A 22,287-nucleotide genomic window follows, 5' to 3' on the forward strand; every position below is an offset into this window, starting at 1 on the left:
GGTGGACTTGGTAGCTAGGTGGATGGTTGGACCTGATGATCCTAAGGGTCTTTTCCAACCTAAACGATTCCAGGATTTCTATGGAATTTCTAGGTGGAATTAGCAGTAAAATCCTCCTGTAGGAAAACAACAGGAAGTATTTTTCTTATATCACTTGATAATGCTTCTAAGCTTTCTGGTTTGTCAGAAAATGTAGGCATACAGTGGCAATAGTGGTGTGTTGTTGTGTCTCTGGGAGGACTATGTAAATCAGTGTGTATTGGCACTGCTAAGCAACGGCTGTACAGGAATTTAGGCTCAGATTTAGAGAAAAGCAGCAGTGGAGGTTTTCATATGCAGTACAAGTTCTTGCTAAGCTTCCTTGAACGTGTGGGTTAAAGTCGCTTATTCCATAGCTGCGTTTCCTTAACAGAAGCACTTCTGCTGCTGCACCACATCCTGCTTTGTAGTTGCATTACTCAAAATAAGTGTGCTGGTTTGTGAGTTGGCAAAAGTACTAACTCCCCTGGTGATGAAATTGAGGAACGTGATGTGGTGGTGGTGGCAAAAGCAGATGGAGACTGGCTAGGTGTGGTGTCTTTAGTGCTTTTAAAGAGGAAGCTGGAACAATTGCATTTTTTTTTCTATATTCACAACAATAATAAACCATTGGATGCCAAGAAGGGAGAAATGGGAGTCGCTTGCAATGACTTCACAACGCTGGGAATACGGCTCTTCCATCCCCATCTGTAGCATGCAGGGTTAGGAGCTAGCGGTGCTGATACCACTAGTGGTAGCAGATGATGTGCTGGAAATACGTGTGCCTCATGATCATCATCAAAGCCTAAGTTTGCCTTAAACAGCTATTTTTAGTCCATTGATGACCTTCGAAGGCCTGGAGACAATGAACAGCAGTAGCTCTGTCCACGGGCCATGATACAAGAGGATACTGCTGACATGGTAGGTCTGCTGTCTCAGTGCTTGGTATATACGTAATGGCAGGAGAATGTATTCATTGTGTGCTAGAATGCAAAAGAAAATTAAAAATTCATGGGTAAGGACATACTGTATGCCTGTAAAAAAAAAAAAAAAAATCATATAACTTTTATGCCAAGTAAACTATGTCCAGTAAAAATAGCACTAAACAAACTGAAGTCCATGTTGTGTGGAACTAAACCCAGACTTTCTCAAAAAATACCAGGTTATAATTTCTAAAAGACCGTGTGCTAAGGAGGAAAAACCCCTGAAACTCCAGAGCAGGCTACTGGGGAAAAACCACCAAAAGTGACACTTTTTTGTTACCTGCAACCAAAAGACTTGAAAGTAAAGCAAGCAGGTAACTGGCAGAACTGAAGGCACAGAGCACTGCTGCTCCTCACGCCGGATGCGTGCAGGAGGCCCTTTATCTGATGCGAGGTGTGAAGTTGGAGGTGGTAGCAGCAGAAGCTGAGCCTGCCACTTGTTGCAGTGCCCCTGAGCTCCAGCGTTAGCTGGCATCTGGAGCACAGCTCGGCTGAGCACCCTGTGGTGGCTTCTTCGGCGCTGTCGCTGCCCTAAACTCTCACAGTGCGAGGGCCTTGCTGGTGCCTCTTCGAGCCTCTTAGGTTTCAACACCTGTTTGCCTTTGGCCTTGTAGCAAGCCCCAAAGTGAGACCCCAGCTCGTGGCTCCCCGTGGAGCAGAGGCATCCCAGGCAGTCCCTGGTTTGCCATGCGGAGCTGTGACCCCTGTGCAGCCCGAGGGGCCGTGGCTGACACAAGCCCCGTGTGTGCGAGGTGCATGAGGAGCACTCTCAGGATCACCACTTCCCAGCGCACGCCACTGACTCAAAGGGTGAGCTATTTTTCTCTCTCGCTGGGGCAGTGGCTGCTCTTCATGTTTTTGTAGCATCACGGGAGGATTTCCTCTGATTCAGATACAAGTATTTCCTCCAGCGTGAATCCTCAAGTCATTCTTTCAGTATTATTGGATCTCTTTGGTGATTTTTCTTTTCCTTTTCTTGAGGCCTCAGGCTGCGTTACATTACATCTTCCAGGAGCTCTCAGAGCATCAGTTTTTCTTTTTCTGTGCACGGGCCCACTCAGGTTCCACAGGTCTCTGTCCCTTGGATTTTTTTTTTTGGAAGACTTGGACAATAGGTGCCCATCCACTGATGTACTTTCATGCTGCACAAAGTTTCTAAACTAGCACTCATGCCAAAAAGCAATTGGGTTTTGTCTTAGCACGTACAAGAGAAGATTTCCTTCCTTTTCCGGAGTCTCAGAGATGTTTTGTGCTGTGGAGTGTGCCATTGAGCAACAATCTAAATTCAAGCTACGTGTGCAAGAATACAGCAGATGAAAAACCTGGTATGCACCTCTTGTTTTGAGAAGTAGGATTTCTAGTGACCAGGATGGCTCTCCTTAAAAGTCACTTCAACATTAAATACGACTGTTTGCTTACAAGTATTTTTAGTGTATTTTTAGTTGGTGTCCACATCACAACCAGATTCAGGCAGACACAGCTCTTAATGTGGATGAGCGTTGGCTTTGACTACTGGGTGTTCAGGGTACTGTTCCTGCTAGGTGAGGACTTGTTGCAGAAGCTTGATACAGAAAAATTACTTAGGACTTTGGCTACAGACCATATAAACTACATATAGTCATTGCTGTCAATCCTGTTTAGCAATCTTTGGAACCTTTTAAATGGATGGGGGAAAAAAAAAAAAAAGAAAGAAAACATATTCTCATATAGGGGAAAAATGCCATTCATAGGAAAATACGGAGGAGGAGATGGGCTGTTTTGGTAAGTGAGCCATTTTGCCCTGTGACTTCTCCCTCTGTAACAGGAAGGTTTTGCATATGTAGTAGCAAGAAGCCTGAGAGCCCTTGATTAACGAAGCTGCGGACATTGATGTTCAGAGAGGAAGTTAGTAAAGAAAAGGTGGGATTTACTTTGCTTTCCTTTCATAAAAGGGGCTTTGAATGAAATTGCACTGTCTGTGAGATGCTCCTAAATGGTTTCCAAGGAGAGAGGAAAAAAACGCCTTGGATTTTCTTGTACATTGCTACTTAGTGCTTGCAAATCTTAGTTTATTATAGCATTGTCAGTCTGACCTTCTTGTAAAGTGCTGCGGATTTACATCATGCTTGGTTTTGATTCTTGCACCCTCAGGTGTTGGGTATGGGCCAGATGGACTAAAACATTCTTAACAGGAAGACTTGCTGATCGTGGCAGCTTCACGATGGGCTACCTTATGCTGCTTGATGCTGAGAGTTTCCTCTTATTCAGTCCGTGTTTGCATCATCATCTCCAAACTTTTTTTTTTTTTTTTTTTTTTTTGGGCTGAGGAGCTGTATGATGAGTATCTTGTAATTTATCTTACTAGATTTGGGCTTGATGATCCAAACTTCAATCTGTATCTGTAACACCTGTTAAGCCTTCCATTTTCACATGTAGAATTGGGAACAAAGTTGAGCTAACAATAGTGAAAGTACCACATTAATACTATATTCACCTGTATCCAAAAAATAATTATTCCCTCTCAGTTGTCTTCAAGAGCCTTCAAGCTGGAGGGTCATCCCATTAAGGCTATTTGTACACCTTTAGCAAATACCTTTCTATTTACAGTACTATTTTAAAAAATAAAGAAAGATTGTGTGTGTTCATGGTAGCAAGTTGGATTTGTATCCAGAGCTATTTCATTTGTATCCGCTTCTACTTCATCTAATAAATGTGAGCTATCTGAATGCAAATCATTTTTACATTAAATGGTGGAGGCAGATGGGAAATGCAATCTATTTTAATCTATTTTATTTTAATACATATATATTAATATATATAAAAGATATATACTGAGGGATAGGCACATGTATTGGGGTAGACACACTGGAGCACCTCCTGCATACTTGTTTTTGTTGGTTTTGGAGGGAGGTCTGTCAATATTCAGTGAATATTTGTGAAGGAGAGACAAATCTGCAGCTCTCATTCTCTACATCAAGGGAAGAGAAGGTGCTTGGAAGCCCTATGGGGCTACCGTGCCTTCTTCCCATACCTTACAAATCCTTTTCTCTTCACCTATTCTTAGAATTATAGGGTTAAGGTAGTCCTGGTTATTTTTTTCTTATCAGGGCATCCTACAAAAACCAGTGGGGCACCCTCAATCAGATTACAAAGGAGGTGGAAACATTTTAAAACGATCCTATTGGAAAGCGAAGACTCTGTTTTAAAGTAGGCTGTCTTTGAGTTCGTAGGCAGAAATGGGAACCACAGACATTGGTGACTTTGACAAAGCCCATTCATTTTATGTGCCTTTTTTTGGTTCCACAGGGAATTTAAGATCCCAAGGCCCTTTCGAGTTTCCCCAGTAAGACTTAATCCACTCCACTTCTGCACTGGAGTAAGAACAGACACGAGGCCGTTGATGGAAGCCTTTTAACCTAAACGAAAAGAATTAAAGTAGTTGTTTTTCATGCAGTTGTCGGGTTGATTTCTCGTGGAAAGCTCCGTAGCACACAGCGTTTGATATGTGGGAAACTTTGACAATGCCTCTTCCTGTATTTGGAGGGGAGGGTGGGGGTGGGCAGCCAGCAATAAAGCAGCCGGGCTGTAGAAATGTCAGAACTTGGCGCTGACATTTAAAGAAGAGTTTCCATTTTCTGATTTGTCCTAGCGAGACTTTTCTTGATATTGAGCTTCTTAAAGAGCACAGAAAAAAAAAAATCGTTACTAGAGCTGTGAGACTTCGTTTCTGTAGCACAAATTCAGCTGAAGATTTGTGGGAGGGAATTTACAGCAGTGAATTCCTTTTAAAAGTATGCTGTTGATGGAGATCATCTGAAATACCGCCTGTCCCGTATGGACACTTGGCCTTCGAGCGTTGCTTCAGGAGCTGGAGGGGGAGAAGAAGGTGGGAGGTTGCAGATTGGACATGTGCAGAAACTTTTTTCTTCCCCTTCAATGTAAGAAACTTCAGTCTACCGAATGCCTTTTTAATAATGAAGCAAAGTTAATTTACAGTTTTAAAGATAATAACCACTAGTATAAAGCTCCAGGAACGTGTGATCTGCACGTTCCGGCTGTCAAAGAGTTATATATTTACCTCTGTAGTGGCTGAGTTCATTTAAGCAGTTACATTAAATTGGTTTATGTATTTCTGAAGAATTGTCCTGAAAAGTTAATTACTTCTTTCTTGAAATAATTCGGGTTTTGTTTAAGAAAGGCACTGTACATTTTGCATAATTATTAGCTGTATGCATTAATATGCACTTATTCAGAGCCGTAGTCAAAGGAAATGAATAACTTATTTGGTAAACAGAAAGGGGGAATTGTTTTAGCTCCGTGTGTGTGAAGCCACACAGAATTGCAATTCTGTTTAAATGCAAAAAAAAAAAAAAAAAAAAAAATCTTGATTTTAAGTACCTTTAAAATTAGCTAAAATGCTGATTAAATAAATGTGTTTTTTGACGAACTTGCTCATTCCTGCTGCATCTAACGCCAAAGAAATAATTAGAAAATTGCACGGGAATCTCTGGTTGCCCTGCCTTATAGGATTTTAGAAGTAGAAGATCTGTTCTGTATATATGGTTTTATGTTTGGGGGAAAGAAAACTTTATTTCCATTTCAGCTGAAATTAATTTCTTAACTTTTTATGTAAGTCACTGAAATCGATGGAAATGTTTTCCCAAACAATATTTCACTAACTCGTTCAGAGATTACTGTTGCTATTAAGGATTTAAATGAGCTCTTGCTCTAGGTATTTATACCAGGATTTCTGCTAGCTCATTTGGCTTCCTTAAGTTTTTCAGCCTCAAACATGTTTTGCTTGAACATAAATATAAGTTGTCTTAATAGATTATGTAACACTACATTGTTCAGCTCTGGAGTGCCTGGTTTCAATTTGATTTATAATGGGTTTACTTTCAAGACGAAAAATAATATTTAAAAAAAAAAATCAGATTAAAATGAAAATAGTTTCATGAAAAAGTAGTACTCTGCTCATGTTTTTTGTGATGGTTTCTGTGCTGAATTTTGAACTGTAAAGCAAATAGTACTGTTTAAAGCCTTTTATTCTAAAAGGAGAGCACACAAATTGAAATGTATTAAAAGATGTATGAAAAAATTTGCAAGAAAGTTTACTTTTTTAATTCAGAAAATTACCAGTGATATAAAGAAATTTCAGTTATTATTTGCAACTCCAGTGGGAGATCCTTTTATTTAAATTATATTTTTTCCCCATAAATATATTTTAAATCATCATTGATGTTTAAAATCTGAGTTTTGCATGAGTTGTGGTGGAGTGGGTAAGATTTAAGGCAGTAGTTGAAGACATCATTGTTTTCCCATCTCTTTTCATACTTTCCTTTTCATGCGTTAGTCCTTTTGTTATTGACCAGCAGTGTTGAAATGAAGCATCTTTCTGAAAGGCGTTGTCACCGAGCCCAAATTGGGAAGTTGGGCAATAGCTCTAATCACATGAAATCACTGAGTCACCCAGCCCTGCAGACCACAAGGCTCAAGTCCCAAGACCAGGACTGGCGACAGTGGAGAACCGAAGAAGATTTCGGTGTTTGGCTGATGCATCAAGATTGGGGGGGTTGTGTTATCTCACTACAATCAGGCCAGTTTTTGACAGAGCCTTGCATAATGTGTTGATTTGGGTTACTAACCTGGTTACAGAAGTCTCTTTGGGTGAGGAGCCCTGGCACAGGCTGCCCAGAGAGGCTGTGGGGTCTCCTCCTTGGAGGCCCTCCAAAGCCGCCTGGAGATGGGCCTGGGCAGCCGGCGCTGGGTGGCCCTGCTGGGGCAGGGCTGGGGCCTGGTGGCCTCCAGAGGGCCCTGACAGCCTCAGCCATTCCTTGTGACTGGTACAGGATATCTGAAGGACACCATTTAGTAGAAATCTAGTCGCTTAAAGAGGAAGTCATTTCCAAGAACTCTGTTGTTTTGAGGCACTTCTGTTGTTGTTGCAGTGTTTTTAAGAGTTTAAAGTTCACTCACTTGAGGAACGGGGGAGGCCAATGGAAAAAAAATGTCTTTAATTGTTCTTGATATTTTAATAATAAGTTTTTGGCAGTTTCTTAAGTAATCATACGTAGCATATTTAGTGGCATGGTCTCTTTCAATGAGTTCTCGATTGAGAAATTCTGGTTAGGAAACGGTTTAGCATTGCCTTGATGACTTCTCAAAGCAATACAGTTTTTCTCTGTTACAGCTTTTTTTATTCAAGGTCGTCTTTTTTTTTCTTTTCTGTACTGTAAAGTTGATAAGTTGATTTGGTATACAGTAAGCCACAGAATATATTTTTGTCTGTGCTTTATGTATTAAAGTCAGAGAATGTTTTAGAAAGAATAGGTTGTAAGAATTCATATGACACTAGTTTCACTAGCCAAATATGTTTCAGAAATGGGCTTTGGGAGCTGTCTGGCTTGATACACATAAGATGGGAGGAATGGATAAGTCGGTATCTGCGGTATGAAACAGCCTTCAAATTCCTTTGGAAAAGAAATGCAGCTGTATTTGGTCTATTTAAAGTTAAGCTAGATGAGAGCCGTAGTAAAACTTAGGGAGCAGTCTTGGCACCCCAAGACTGGGATGCTGGGCAATTTGACTGCAAATACCTCCAGTGTGCAGCGCACGTTGTTCTTCAAGAGAACTCAATAAAATAAATGGAAGTATTGATAAGCCAGCGGAGATGCATTACGCAGCCACATCAGTGAATCTGGGCTTTTCACCTCTGGGGACAAGGAGAAGCAGTTACGATGCAGAACGTGGCTGCTCATCACTTTCAGGCAAAGGCGGCAGCGTGCAGGAGCATGAAAAGCCTTTGCAAATAACTCTTACTGAAATGAAGCAAATAGATCTGCGTTGTAAATGGGCGTTTGTCTGGCAAAGACAGTGAGTAATATAAACCACGATTAGCAAGTGGAATAGAAGTTTTCAGAAAGGGCTTTTTTTCTGCCACTAGTATACAAGCGTTGTGTGTACATTTGGTAAAGTAGGATGCAATTTTAAGCCAGTTCAACCTTTTACCCTAAGCAGCAGTTTTCAGAACAGCGTGTAGCCAAGCAGCCTTGCTTTAGTGCCTTCACTGGAGGCAGGAGGAGGAAAGAAATATCCTCTTTTTGGTTTCTAGGCTGGACTGATCAGGTAAGGAGCATCTCTACTGACTGTCTGCCAGTCAGCAAAGCCAAAGGCATGTTGTGTGGCCAGGGGCAGCAGATGAGGGTTGGGGAATTGACAGTGCCACAGCGCTGGGTCTGAGAGGTGATGGGGAGGAAATTCCCCTTTTGTGAAGTTCATGATAGGGCTGCAGGACCCCAAGGTGCCACAGCAGGGACAAGCTGGTAGTGAAAGGGTGCAAAGTTGGGCTTTCCCAATGAGGCAGGGGAGACAGGAAGCAAATTCAAAGGAAGGAGGTCTTCCTCCGTGCTGCCGCTCAGAAAACAGCCTGCTCTGTAAAGCTGTGACAGAGAGGAAAGGAAAGAGGGTAGGTGAGGTGGGAGGCACACGTCTGGGTCTCCCAAGGTGTGTTGGGGCCAGATGGCTTGATCCTTCTGTAGAGAGAAGAAAGATTTGCAGCGGATCCCTTCTGTGGATGGAAACATACTCTGAAAACAGTGCTAGCCAGTTTGGGTTTTGTTTTGTTTTATCTCAGCAATATATCCACCTAAACATTAAAGCTGTTCACAGTACTTGGCAACTTGTTCGTAAGAAATAAAAATGAATTAGTTTAGCATGGGGCGACTGTAAGTTACGGGCAGTGTTATTTCCTGCTAGGCACCCTAACACGACAGGGGCTCTCTGCTGTGCCCCCACTCGTTTTCCCCTCATGTGAAAGCCAATGCATCGTTCTGGATTTCTCTTCACAACAATCAGTTGTGTTACCCAGGATTGTCGTTTCAGGTGAGCTGCGACCAGTGAGTTGGTCTGTGCAAATACCATTGTGTTTTAATGCCAGCACATCTGCTAGTGCAACAAGGACAGGAAGAAGACCAAAATGATGGCTGCACTCACAAGAGTACTCAGGTCATCCAGATGTGACTCCTGAAGTGCCCAAATGTTCAGTTTGCCATGAAATTTCCTCACATGGGCTTCATTCAGTTTGGAGGCAGGAATAGGGGAACCCTTATAAATAGCTATAAATGAAGATTTCTGATAGTAACAAGCAATTGCAGTGTTGATTCTTCTACAGATTACACTTAGAGTGTGCTTTTTTAATGGTGTTGTGATTTCTGTTATGGGTGTATGTGAGATTTACACTGGCCCTAACTTCATTCTTGCTCGGCCACCCTACTGAGTGGTATTTTTAGTCTCGTTTCCCAAGGAAGCGAGGCTTGCGCTCGTCATGCTGTCACACAGTCAGCTGTCACTGGCCATCCATCTGCCTGCCCTCGATAACTCCGCCAGTTTCAAGCAAACCTGACGGACTGGTGGAGCCAAAGGAGGGACTTCTGCACAGCTCAGAGGCTGGGAGGGTCGCTGTGGTGTCCCCTCTTGACACCAGCAAGCCCAGCCCCAGCAAGTCCAGCTCGTGGCTCTGCTGGGGGAGCCACAGCGAGCCATGCACAGCGTGTGGCCAGCCGGCAAAACCCCAAGTGGGGAGATGGAGGCGGCTTTGGATGCAGTTTGGAGGCTGCAGCAGGGGGTGCAGGTGTCAGCAGGACGCGGGGAAGCCAAGGCAGCCGGCTGGTAAGGGGGCTGTGGCTGAGAGACGGGGCAGGCAGCTGGGAATGGTGCAGCAGGCGGTGCGAGGAGAAAAACAGGAGCAGATTTCCTGCACTCTGCTCGCAGAACAACCTGCTTCCTCTTCTGCCATAGACGTGGCTACGGGTGGTACAGCCTCGCATTAAGAATAGCAGCGGATAACGCCACGTGTGCCTCCGCTGTGCTTGGCTGCCGATGGGGCTCGGGGTGGTCCTCACCTTAACCAGGCTGGTTGGAAGCCAAGGCTTCGCTGCACCTCGCTGCTATTGCAGAGGGCGTGTTGTTAGCCTTAAAATGCTTGGCTATGTTAGAGCTCAAACTGAAAAACTCTCTTTGCCCTAACTTTTAAAGAAAACCAGCAAAATTCCTGTGTTTTTTTTTTTCTTTCCTACACGGTCATGGTTTGTTTTGAATGGGGAGGATGGAAAGGCATCTTTATAATGTCAGGCACAGCACTGGAAAGTTTGTGGAAAAAGATGCAGCTTATGAAACTCCAAGGAAGTGCGCGGATAATAACCTTTTCCTGAACATTTAGCCACCTTTATTAGACTTCAGGTTGATGATTTTTTTTTTTTGACAATGTTTTTCTAACTGTTTACGTTTTGTTTGTTTGTTTTCTGTAGATACAATGCTCATGGCATCATGTATCTACATTTTCATGTAGATACAATGCTCATGGCATTCTCTTATCACACTGCATCCCTGTATTTTCTAGTTATCTCTGTACTCTGACTTTTAAGTAGTCATATTTTGGCCAGCCACTCCATCATCCGCTCCCTTTTTTCACTTTATTAGTTCTGCCGTAACCCAAGGTGTGGTGCTGCACATCTCCCTTACAAAGCTCATCAAAGCCTAAGCTTTTAATTGAAAAGGTTCAATGTTAGCACAGGGCTTTGTGTGGGATGGATCTGTTGAGATGCAGTTGCTTGTTTTGCATGAGGTTGTGACAAGGATTTCCTAACTAAACACCCCTCAAGTTATGTTTGATTATGTTACCCCAACTTAATGCCCCGTAGTTGTGCTATTACACCTCCTTGCCTTTTGGTTGAAAATGCTCTCTGAACTGATGAAAAATTTCACTCTTGGCAGAGGTCTGCCCCTGGCCAATTTCCGATTAGGGCTCGCTTGGAGTAAAGGCGCCGTTTTCCTGCGATTGTCTCCCCCAGCACAATAAGTGGGTCGCTGTCATTTTGCCCGAAAGGGCAGCCACCGGCTCTCAGCTCCAATTATCTGCTCAGAATTACATTAGGATGTAAGCAGGCTCCAACAGGAAGCAAGGAACTGCTCGGGAAGGTCAGGAAACTCTTTAGGATCATCGTCATTTTCTGCCGTCTTCCGAGATGTTAAGGCTGGGAGTTAACATGGTTAGCACTTACAGCAGGCACTACGTTTGTGGTCACGTCTCCGATGTTGGTGTGTGGTGTTTGGCTAAACCTGTGAAATATGCCTGATAGTTTCAATTGCACTAAACAAAACCAAAAAAAATAGTTTTGCAGAATTTATTTATTGAATGCCAGCTCCAAAGTGATCTGGCAGTTGGACTTGGATCTCCGTAGGTCCCTTCCAAATGAGCTATTCTGCTCTGTAAGTGTGGACGTGTATATATAGAAATATAAAATGCACACACTCTTCAGCAGTGGCATGGCCCGATTCAACTGGCCCTGAATTGCTAAAACAAAATTGCATGCATCTTCTTCCAATGAGGTTATTTAAAGAAACAAAAGTCCTGTCCTTTTCATGCAGTCTTCCATAATCAGTTTGCATTCATCGCCTCTCAAGTGAGTCTCTCTTCTCCCGGCAAGGATCTCGAAGCACGAAGAAAAGTACAAAAGCCCTGATTTCTGTGTTGATTTTTTTTGTTGCGTTCTGTCCAAGGCATGACATTTTGGGTGTTGCTTGGTTTGTGATATAATGAGATTTCATCTTTTGTATTTATCTTCTCAACTTTTAGAGCTGGGTTTCAGGCTGCTTTACTCACTTTATCTCTCTGTTTATATATAAGCTGTTAAGCAGTCCTTGCTGCAAAAGTTGGGAAGTGAATCGTGCAGCCCTCCTTCCGTATGTAAACTTACATTAGCGTGGCCCCTAAAGAAAAGTTACGTGTTTAATGATACTGGTGTTTATCCTGTGTGTTATATTTCATGCTGTAATTGAAGCCACGAGAGTTATGGGGGAACTTGCATATTGTAGGAGGAGCGTACCCAAATAGTCACCTTCACTGTGAGGTCTGCACTTCTACCATACGTGGCTGGGCTTTGAAGGAGGATGCGAAGGACTCACAAGAGGGCTTGCAGCTGGACATGGTCGCAGCTGTAGCTGCCTGGGGACTGAAGCAAAGAATGAAGAAAGCAGAATGTAATCTGTAGAGAAACGAAAGTTTTATCGCTTTCCTCGTTTATTTTTGCAGAGGGTTTTTGTTTTCCTGTTTTGCTTAAGCCAGATTAAAGCTATCACTGAAATGAAAAGGCATGATCAGTTGACTGGGTTGTTAGATATAACACCAAGCTATGCAAAGCTTCCAGTGATTCATAATGTTCATAATGAAGAAAGTATGCGTTTTAAAGTGTGTGTTAAAGCTCTGGTGCTGTCGGGAAGGGAAGAGAGCGATTTTAATGCCAGTTGCACCATGCCTAATGGTGTGTAAGCTTGATGTTAAAGATTATCTCTCAAACGTGTTGACGTTTCCTGACTATCTGCAGGGTTGGAAATGAGCTCTCCGATACCGAGATGAGATGCGGAGTGACGCAGGAGCCGTCTGCGGCATGGGGAGGACGCTGAGTGACCGCTTCACGCTTCTGTCTTTTCTTTAACAGGCTTGGGAAAAACGAAGAGGAAGACGAGCGCGCGCGACGCCTCGCCCACTCCCAGCACCGATGCGGAGTACCCGTCCAACGGCAGCAGCGCGGACCGCATCTACGACCTCAACATTCCCGCCTACGTCAAGTTCGCCTACGTGGCGGAGAGAGAGGATGAACTGTCCCTCGTCAAGGGGTCCCGGGTCATCGTCATGGAGAAGTGCAGCGACGGCTGGTGGAGAGGGAGCTACAACGGGCAGATCGGCTGGTTTCCTTCGAACTATGTGGTGGAGGAAGTTGAGGAGGCCACTGCAGATTCACCGAGCTTCCTGAGCTTGAGGAAAGGCGCTTCCATGAGTAACGGCCAGGGCACCAAAGTTCTCCACGTTGTTCAGACACTGTACCCATTCAGCTCCGTCACAGAAGAAGAGCTCAATTTTGAAAAAGGGGAAACAATGGAAGTCATTGAAAAGCCAGAAAACGACCCAGAATGGTGGAAATGTAAAAATTCCAGAGGGCAAATTGGTCTTGTTCCTAAAAACTATGTAGTAATCGTTAGCGATGGTCCCACCATTAACACTTCCCATCCACCTCAGATAAGCTACACGGGACCATCTTCCACCGGACGATTTGCTGGAAGAGAGTGGTATTATGGGAATGTTACCCGACATCAAGCAGAATGTGCCCTAAATGAGAGGGGAGTGGAAGGAGACTTCCTTGTTAGAGATAGTGAATCCTCGGTAAGTGCTGTTCAGTGCCGCGGTCTTTGTAAGACATAATTTTTGGCTTAACAGCTGTGGAAGCTCATAATGACCATTTCCCTAAAAAAAAAAAAAAAAGGGCTTTTAATCCATAAAGAAACAAGCAATGCTTCAGTGCTATAAACTGATAACGTGTACTGAGTGCAAGAATCAGTCTCTTACAGAAATTCAGTGACATTTACACTGAAATTTAACAGCTACGGACTGTATTATCCAGGGCTTCTTAATTAGCAGACAAGAAACTAGATATTTAAAGCTTCCATCCGACTTTTCCTGTGTTCCTTATATGCAGTCCTTCTGAAATTTACAGCATTCCCAAGGGAAAAAATAAGATCTTGCAAAGTGCAAATTTAGTCTTTAATTTGGATTTAAAGCTAATTTAAAATGGGATGTTTGCGTTGATCAGTTTTGTTTTGCCTTTAATTAACATAGGTTAATAGTGTAGGTTATATAAACTATCGATTAAAAACATTTTCATGTGTTTCTGCTCTACTTAGATGATTTAGGTTGTAATAGGATAAAATTATTATTGTATCTAACTGTTAAGATTATGATGCACAACAAAAGTGAGTAGCTCGTATTACTTGGAAGTTGAGCCTTGATGACATCAGAGGGATGTAAGTAATGCTGATTAGGGATTAGTATAATTCTGAAAGTTCAAATTTAAAGTTAGACTGAAAGGCCTTTCATGTACGCTGAAGCCAGGGAAAGCATAGTTAAAGCACCCACAATTTAATTATCCCTTTGCTGTGATTTTTAAAAGATGACAGGTTTTGACAATTCCCAAACAAACACCTTTCTAACACTCCATTTATCTTCAAAATAATCTATTTTTGTAATCTTAATTTGGGATCTGGGCTTCTCAGCATTCATCGCTTCAACTGTAGGACCATTATTCCATGAGGACAGATTGTTTCATACCTAAGTATTTAGCTGCTTCAGGTCTAAAAATTCGAAATCAATACAGTTATATCCGCTCAGCCTTTTAATTTGAGGGGATACAGCTGCCAAAATATAGGAGGCTACAGACATCTATCTTTATGCTATAGTTGTTGCAGGTTTCCCCCCTATTGTGGGTTGTGCTGGTTGGCAGCGCGGGTTGCAAATAAAAATTAAAGCAGCGTCAACTGCCTTGAACTTAATTTAAAGCGGAGTCAACTTCTTGGCTCCGCTGTGTCTTCAGGAGGCTGTATTGATTGCATAAATCACCTGTGGTTAGAACTGGTGGTAGTCTTTATCATAATTGCCTGTGAACGGAGGAGAAGCTGCTCCCGTGGAGTGTTCCTCACAGAAGTGATTTCATTAACCAGTCAATAGGACGCGGTGGCATGGCTGCGGTGTGAAATGAAGAACAGGCTCTGAGTAACAGGGAGAAAGATGCTTGAGCTCAAATCTACAAGTAAAGATCCTTTTGGTTCTCGATATATTCTGAAGCATATTTCAGATCTTTCACTCACTGATTTTGCTCTTAAATTATAACTTCTACTACTCCGAAAAGGTCCCAGGATGAAGTCAAAATTTCAGGTAGTACTTAGGCAGGTTGAGGCAGGTAGCACACATTTCATCCCCTCATAATAAGACTTCTTTCCCCTCCTTAAATAAACTAAAAGGCAGCTTTCTAGTCCAGCGGAATATCTTCTGAATTAACAGAGCCTGTATTTTTAATATAACGACTAAAATTTGGAATTGGCTGGCGTGTTGGCTCCTGGCGAGAGAGATGAACAGAGGCTTCTAGTGATGGTAGAAAAACAAACAGCTTAAAGACAAAGAAATTGTTAATTCTGTAGAATATTCTAAATCCAAATGAAACAAAGCTTTCTGATTTCAGAAAAACATTGGTATTTCACCATTACTGTTTCTTTATTCCCTGAAATTTTGACATTGTATTGATGAAAATAGAAATCTGTAACATTCCAGTTTTTCTGGACAGAGAAAACTGTCTGAGTAAGTTTCAGGCATCATTTCTCAATTGATTTTCTCTGCAGCAGACAGGTAGCTGTCAGACTACTTTCTTTTGAAGCTCTCTTGTTGAGTTCCTATTAGTTAACTGTAATCACAAAATGAAGACAAATGCAAGTAAATCAGGGGAGACTGGGGGAAAAACAGGTTAAATGAAAATAAATCAGAGGAGACCCAGAAGGAAGGGAAAAAAAGAAATTTAGAAAACATGACTTATGAACAGAGGCTGACAGAACTGAGTTTGTTTAGCCAACAAGAGTGAGAAAGGGCACGGAGTTTTCCAAACTGGCAAGCTACTGGAGGATGCTGGTGAGCATAAATTGCTCTGCAGCGGTCCTGATGTCCCTTCAGCCCAGCACCCTGGCTGCCAGGTCTGCCTATCCAGCAGATGGAGACCGACTTTCAGATCCAGATGCTGCATTTTGGGTTATCCTGGCTGGTAGTAGTCAATGCTCTTGGGTAGTTTGAAGATGGATGCGTTGCTTAAAATACAGAAATGCTCACCCATTTCTTGGTGCATGCTGTGTCACACTGGCCACTACGTTACACCTCATTTCCTTGTGCGTAGCAGCCTACATCCTGAGTAAACTAATTTCCTTGAAAGGACACGGCAACCTTTTAATTTAACATGGCATCGTAACACTGAACACACTGGTGTTCAAAGCATTTCCAGACTTGTTCTCTTCATTGTTACTGGGGAAATCGTTGCTTTGTGAGGCAAAAGATTCATTCAGACTGCGGTGTTCCCAGCATCTAACACCTCTGGGAATCCCAGAGAGTTTACTCCGTTCACGTTACAGCAAGGTTTTTTACACAAAGTAAGAAATAATCTGATTTGAAGAACTCGTCTTTTTTCTTTTTCCAATCTTGATCTGGTCTTGCAGATCCTGTACGTGGCTCTTTTAAGCAATGAGAGGCTTTGTAGTTAGGCATGATACTGGCTGCTTTCTTGTGATGTTGCTTGGGACTTTCAATTTTTGTTAGGTTTAAAGAAATATTTTACTGTATCCCAAGATTTTTTCTGCCCTAATCTTTTATGTATGTTATATTATCATGTCATTTCTTAATGTACATTAATTAGAAAAGTCTGCCAGATTTTCATTTTTCCATAAGTACCAGGAATCATCTAATAAGCTAATGGATGCACTCGATAGCATCAGGGGAAATCTCACTGAGAAGGACAGGGCTGAGCAGAGGGAAGTTGTTGTCTCTCCCTTTGCTCCATCTTCTACCAGATCAGTGCTTCCCCTGACATTAAAGCTGAAGGTATAGGGTTTTTCCCTTTCTGAAGAGGCCTAAAGATAAACGTGAGTCATCCTGGTGTTCTTGTGCCTGATCTTTATAATAACATAACATAATTACAGGAAGTCTTTCTTAGATTTTTTTTTTGAGTTCTGTGCTTGCTGCTAGCTATGAGGAGCTGTTTGGATAGGCGAGGGTTTATGTTCTTCTGCATTCCCCTGAATGAGCAGGAGACTGTCATTTTTTTTCCATTTAAAACTTGACTCTATGCAATATTTTACAATATTTCTCTAGATTTGACTTACCAGGTGTTTGTTTCCCAGCCAGATTCCTTTAGCCAAAACTGTCCTCAGTTGTGCTCACATCTAAGGGGTGCTGCTGCACTGGAGAATACCCTGAGATGAGCTCTTGGGCAGTCTGATTATCTTCATTAATTACGAAATGCTATTATTAGAATCACAAACCTGTTTGAACCATTTAAGCCCGCAGTTTATGTAACAGGCACAGTTACCTGCTGCTGAGATTTCTGCCAGCTCTGGTACACGGAGTTAATGTCACCTTAGCTTTTGGTGTGGAGACTGAAGCAGGGCACAGAAGATGGCTTTATTTGTGCTTCCTGTTGCAGGCTGCTCAGCCGATTTAAGAAAATAAAAGGTTTGTCTCTTTTAAGTAGCACTCTTGAACAACTAAGGCAGATTTAATCTCTGCAGAGTCTCTGTAGAGCCACTTTTTACCCATTCTGAATTGCAAGGAGTCAGGTTTGTGCTTTCACTGCAGCACGTGCACAAGACAACATCTGGGCTGATCCTTTTGGATGGGTGATAGCTGTGGTTTGAAGATCCAGGACTTGGGTTCTGCTGGGAGAGGAGCAAATCTGGAAGGAAGATCCTGCTGCTGCCCTGAGGTCCAAAAGGAGCTTCTGCCAGCACCTGCGGGCTCCTTGCGCTCTGCTGTGGCTGGGCCTGAAATTATGCAGGGCCCCCAGAGGGGCAGGGCTGCTTCCTAGCGACAGCAGAGGACCGAGGCGTTGGCTGGGAGCTTGTATGCTTTTTTAGGTGCTAATTTGGTAGCATTCGGGGTGTCCCGTGTTATTATTCTGGAGTCTGAATCCTGCAAGTGTCAGGTAGAAGCGAGGAAACGCGGCAGCTGTTCAAAACCTGCAGCACTTGCCGTGCTCCGTGACATGCTGTGATTGACAACTGCAGCAGAGAGACGGAGGGAGTCTAGCTTTAAAACAGGCTTGAGGATATATCCCAGTGGTTTATTTCAGTGAAAGAGCAGGAATTTTATTAGGACTGCGTTTGAAACCGATGGAGCTGGTTCACATTTCTTACCTGTGTAACGTTTACTTGAGACTGTGGTGGATGTTACAGAAAGAAGAAAGGTATTTGCGTATATCTGAATAGGATGGGAGGGGTAGATAAGCAAAGTCTAAACCCTCCCAGATTGTTTTTTCCAGCCTTGCCACAGACCTTTGAGCTATGACTTGCTTTTTTTTTTTTTTTTTTTTTTAATATCTATGTGACTGAATTAGGAGGAGGAGCGAGGGAAACCTGGGCTTGTAACGTGAAGGAGCTGGGGAGCAGGCTCACAGATTAACCTGCAAAATGAGAAAATCTTCCATGGAGGGAAAGGTGGTGCTAGGTGAAAATGGACTGAATGGGAAAGTTAAGGGATGGGATCAGTAAAAGGCTTTCAGAACGGGGTATTTTCCCAGCATCGCCACTTAAGATAAAAGCGTCTTGTTTGATTCTCAAATGGAGATTTTACAATCTCCTGGTTTGCTTTATTTTCCCTTGTAAGACCAACGAAGTAAAATAAAGGAACATTTTCCTGCCTGATGCCTCCCACGTGCACCAGCAGCCTGTTGTTGCCTTAATCCTTAAGCAAGAGTTAAAATAAAGGTTTCTGAAAGAACATGAGAAATTTTACACCTGGACTGAGGAGCTGCAAACGCGTAACAGCTGATCTTCAACAGTCTGTGGTAGGAATCGATTTAACTTCAGGTTTAGGTCTCCCCAGTGATGACAGTTCAACAATATTCCCAGGTTCCCTGCCACGGGGCTGTGCTCTGCACTTCTGTTGCATTGTCATCAGGAGCCCCGTAGATCGCAGGGATTGAAGCTTAACTTCTGATGCGCCTTTGTTCAGCGTGCGTGAGGCTTTTAGCCCTGGAAAAGTTCGTGTGCAAACATCCGAATGGAGCAATTAATTGAAGAGGGAGAAGGGAGAAAAAAATTGGCCAGCAGTTGAAACAAAATAGCTTAAACAGTAAATAAAATAAACAGGCTTGGAGCAGATCCAAGGAGGACAGCAGGGAACCGATTCAAGCTGCATCGAACCAGCATACTTTGGAACAGCAGTGTTAAAAGCACTACTTGATCTGCAGATTTTTTTTTTTTTTTTTTGAGATAATCTTTTTAATCATTTTGCATATTTGTTACAGTGGGAAAGTACCAAAATAAAAGGAAACGCAAGGCCCGGGTGCTTTTGCTGTTTGTTCTCGTATCCTAATTGGAGGCCAAGAAGGGGTTTCGGGGCTTTTGCAACAGCTGTTCAGGCTCCTCCATCTCCTCACACCGGATGATGACTCTCAAAAGAGTTAGATCAGCCTTTCCGCTATTTTAAAAATTAAATTAGGGGATGAAAAGAGCAACTTTGTAACATATATTCCGGGAAAAAAAATCAGCAATAACGATATCTTCTCTTTATGCACCAATCTAATTAGCAGCTCAGAGGCTGGGAAGAATGGACAGCAGTTCGGGAGGACATTCATTCATTAAAGTGCACAACCAAAATGGCAGGAAATGGGTTTAACATGTTGTGCAGGCCACCTCACAAAGATGCAAGCCTGGGAGAAAGGTCTAGGGGCTGCTCCAGCACCTCTCTGTTTGTCAGTGCTGCGACCTTGCTGGGCTAAAGGCTACGATTCGTAGCGAGTGCAAGGAAGTTGGAGAACCCCATACTGTTAGCATACTGGAAACAACTGCTTGGTTAGAAAACATCACAGATTTGTGAAGCACAAAGTGATTATTTCGGTTTTTAACCTTTGTCGTAAAGACTTTTCCTGTTTCTAACACCAAACAAAGCATGGTTTTGGTTCAGGTTATGAACTTCCATTTTAAACGAGGGCCCTCCAGCTGCTGGTTTTCCTCTGACATAGGATTACCGTCAGAAGCACCAGCATCCCAGGGCTTGCTCAGAGCTTCGTGTGTGTGCACACCTCTGCTTCAGCCCTGAGCAGCAGTGCTGAGAGCCTCACGGGTCTCTTTCTGCCTGGGCGAGGGTGCTGAGCAGGGTGGGAGCCGGGGACCTGTCACCTTCCTCCCCTTCTGCCTCTGAGTGTGGTGCAGCAAGGGGAAGGGTCTCGTCCCTTCTCCTCCTTAAAGCAACCTGTTGTGAAGACCTAAGAAATTTACCGTGTGAAATTACTCCGTTCTGGATAATTTAATTAGTGCTGAAACTTTGTCTTCTGTGGGTGGGGGCTTGACAGTGCGTTTCGTGTTTTAATTCTGGAGCTTTATCGTCTTAAGAAAAAGGTGTGCTCAGTAGGAGAAATTATTTCTCATACATGTGGTGATGAAGATAAAAGGTGCCTTTTTTTAATTCTTTTGCAATACAAAGCAAGAATGGCCCTCTAGTGGTCACGGATTTAAAAAAAAAATAAAAAATAAGAAGTGATAGTGGGATTTTCTTCACCTCACCCAAGCAATATTGCAATAATTGGTCTCTCCAGGGCACTCTAACTAGCAAAGAAACCAAAATGATGAAAGTTTTTTCTCTTCTGCTTGACATTCTCATGCTTCTAGATGGAGGAACTAAGATAATTTTTGCAATTTAGTCAGGTAATTGGCAACTTCAGACTGTGCATCTGGGGAGCTTTCACTTAACTGACTTAACTGTGCATGTTAATAACAATGGCAATTATTTATTGAATAATAGACTATTGGGTTTCTTAAGTAGCTAAAGCACTGAGCTGTGGAGCACAAAGGCTAGCATAAATTACACCATCAGCTATATTACACGGTTTGTTCCTGAAACAGCAAAATCGTGCCTTCTTTTTGTTGACTTTTGTGTAATCCTCTGTTTCTTTTCTTTTTTTTGAATTCTTCTCAACAGCCCAGTGACTTCTCGGTATCTCTAAAGGCATCGGGGAAGAACAAACATTTCAAGGTGCAGCTCGTGGACAATGTCTATTGTATTGGGCAGCGTCGCTTTAATACTATGGATGAGTTGGTGGAACACTACAAAAAGGCTCCCATCTTCACCAGTGAACACGGGGAAAAGCTATATCTTGTGAAAGCACTTCAGTGACGTTGAAGATGGACTCGGCCGCCCAGGCCTCTTCTAACTTCCAAGCCTTAGGTCCTAAATTCACTTTTATAGAGCAGAGCAATATCTGAAGCAGGCTTAAGGAGTAGGCTCTTTCCAACGTGTTTGCTCTGTTGGTTGTTATTTGTCCTTTTTCGTTTGCCTACCTTTGTGTTTCAGTTCTGTCCATCTCAGATCCCCTCCTTTCAGGTCGAGCCCTTCACCAGGTGGCTGTTGCCAGCGCTCGCCTCCGGGAGCGAGTTCTGAACCCCCCTCCTCTGCCTGTGTACGTTTACGGAGGTAGCTCGGATGAAGGAGGGGGGTTTGCAATTCAACCCAGTGTTACCCCCTTCCAGCGGCTCCCGCAGACAGAACTCTTCGCTGAGAGACACCGGGCACAGCTTGAATGCACTGAGGCTGCAGCTGAGTGAGTGAGACGCAGTAGACATGACAGTTGTGGCTGTGAGTTCTGTAGCTCTTTTGCTTCCCATATTACAGAAACTCCTAGCTCCTAGAAGCACTCTTTACACTGTACTCTGCTATTACATTGCCTCTCTGACTCTTCGCAAAGAGTACACTAATTAAAAGCGTTTTGTAATAGTACTTCCTAAACTACTATGGTAAGATTGTAGTAAAAGAAAACTATCTAGTGTATTTTGGTCTGTAATTGCAACAAAGAGAAATTTTATTTGAAAGTTGATTACTAGAGAAAGAATCATTGAAATGTAAAGACTGAATGTTTTGGTAATCTACAACCAAATGTGCCATCCACATAATGCTTTTTCCTCTTGCCCTTCTGCTTGTTTGAATTAAACAATTATGTATTTAATTCTCAAAGTAATATGTATCTGTAGCTGATTGTTGACACTAATACAGAAGATTAATAAAAAAAATGATCTTGGGCTGGGTGGGGCGGGCTACCAACACTATATATATATTTGCTTTACAGAAAGAAATCTTCAGGTTTTACAGAGGATGGTGTGATTGGTAGGAAGAGACACACAGAATGTTTATGAAGAAAATGCATTTCTCTCTTTTCTTTACATTTAAACTCCTTTATGGTTTAAATATACAGTCTTTAGATGGCACACTCCTGAGACTGAAGAAGGGGATCTTAGGATCTCCTAAATCTTGCATACTCAGTTTTTTGGATATTGTAATAAAAAAGGTATTATGTCACGATGGAGTACTGCATTTATCCTTGGGTGGTAGTCCCGATATTCCTTTAGTAAGGTGAACTGGAGTAAAGTCTGAGTTTGTTTCTCTTGGAATTTGTGTGACATAAAACAAAAAAAATTGCCACCGTGGAGTACAGTTTGACACAAGGCAGCGTCTAATGACCTCCATGCTCATTCTTTCTGTGACAAGTCTGTTCATAGCTTTAATGAAAACTGCAAGAGGGAGATGTTTTCTAGTACATTTTCTCGATTAAAACACGTTCCTTACAGATTTTATATTTCAGCCAGTAATGTTATGTGCACAGCTGCAGCATAGGCAGAGCAGACACCGGTCTGCTGTGGTGCAAACCATGCCATTGCCAGGAGGCTGCCCTGGTAC

General features: G+C 42.7%; 1 protein-coding gene across 1 annotated transcript in view; it reads left to right on the forward strand.

Annotated features, from left to right (window-relative positions):
- Nucleotides 1-21,909, forward strand: part of NCK2 (NCK adaptor protein 2) — an 82,961-nt gene extending 61,052 nt beyond the window's left edge. Inside the window, exons 4-5 of the mRNA XM_027445279.3 lie at nucleotides 12,476-13,197; nucleotides 20,539-21,909. Coding sequence (XP_027301080.1) covers nucleotides 12,476-13,197; nucleotides 20,539-20,733 — 917 coding nt within the window. The 3' untranslated portion in view covers nucleotides 20,734-21,909. The remainder of the gene's footprint in view (nucleotides 1-12,475; nucleotides 13,198-20,538) is intronic.
- The last annotated feature ends 378 nt before the right edge of the window (nucleotides 21,910-22,287 follow it).

This window comes from Anas platyrhynchos, chromosome 1, assembly GCF_047663525.1.
Source record: "Anas platyrhynchos isolate ZD024472 breed Pekin duck chromosome 1, IASCAAS_PekinDuck_T2T, whole genome shotgun sequence".
Taxonomy (NCBI): Eukaryota; Metazoa; Chordata; class Aves; order Anseriformes; family Anatidae; genus Anas; species Anas platyrhynchos.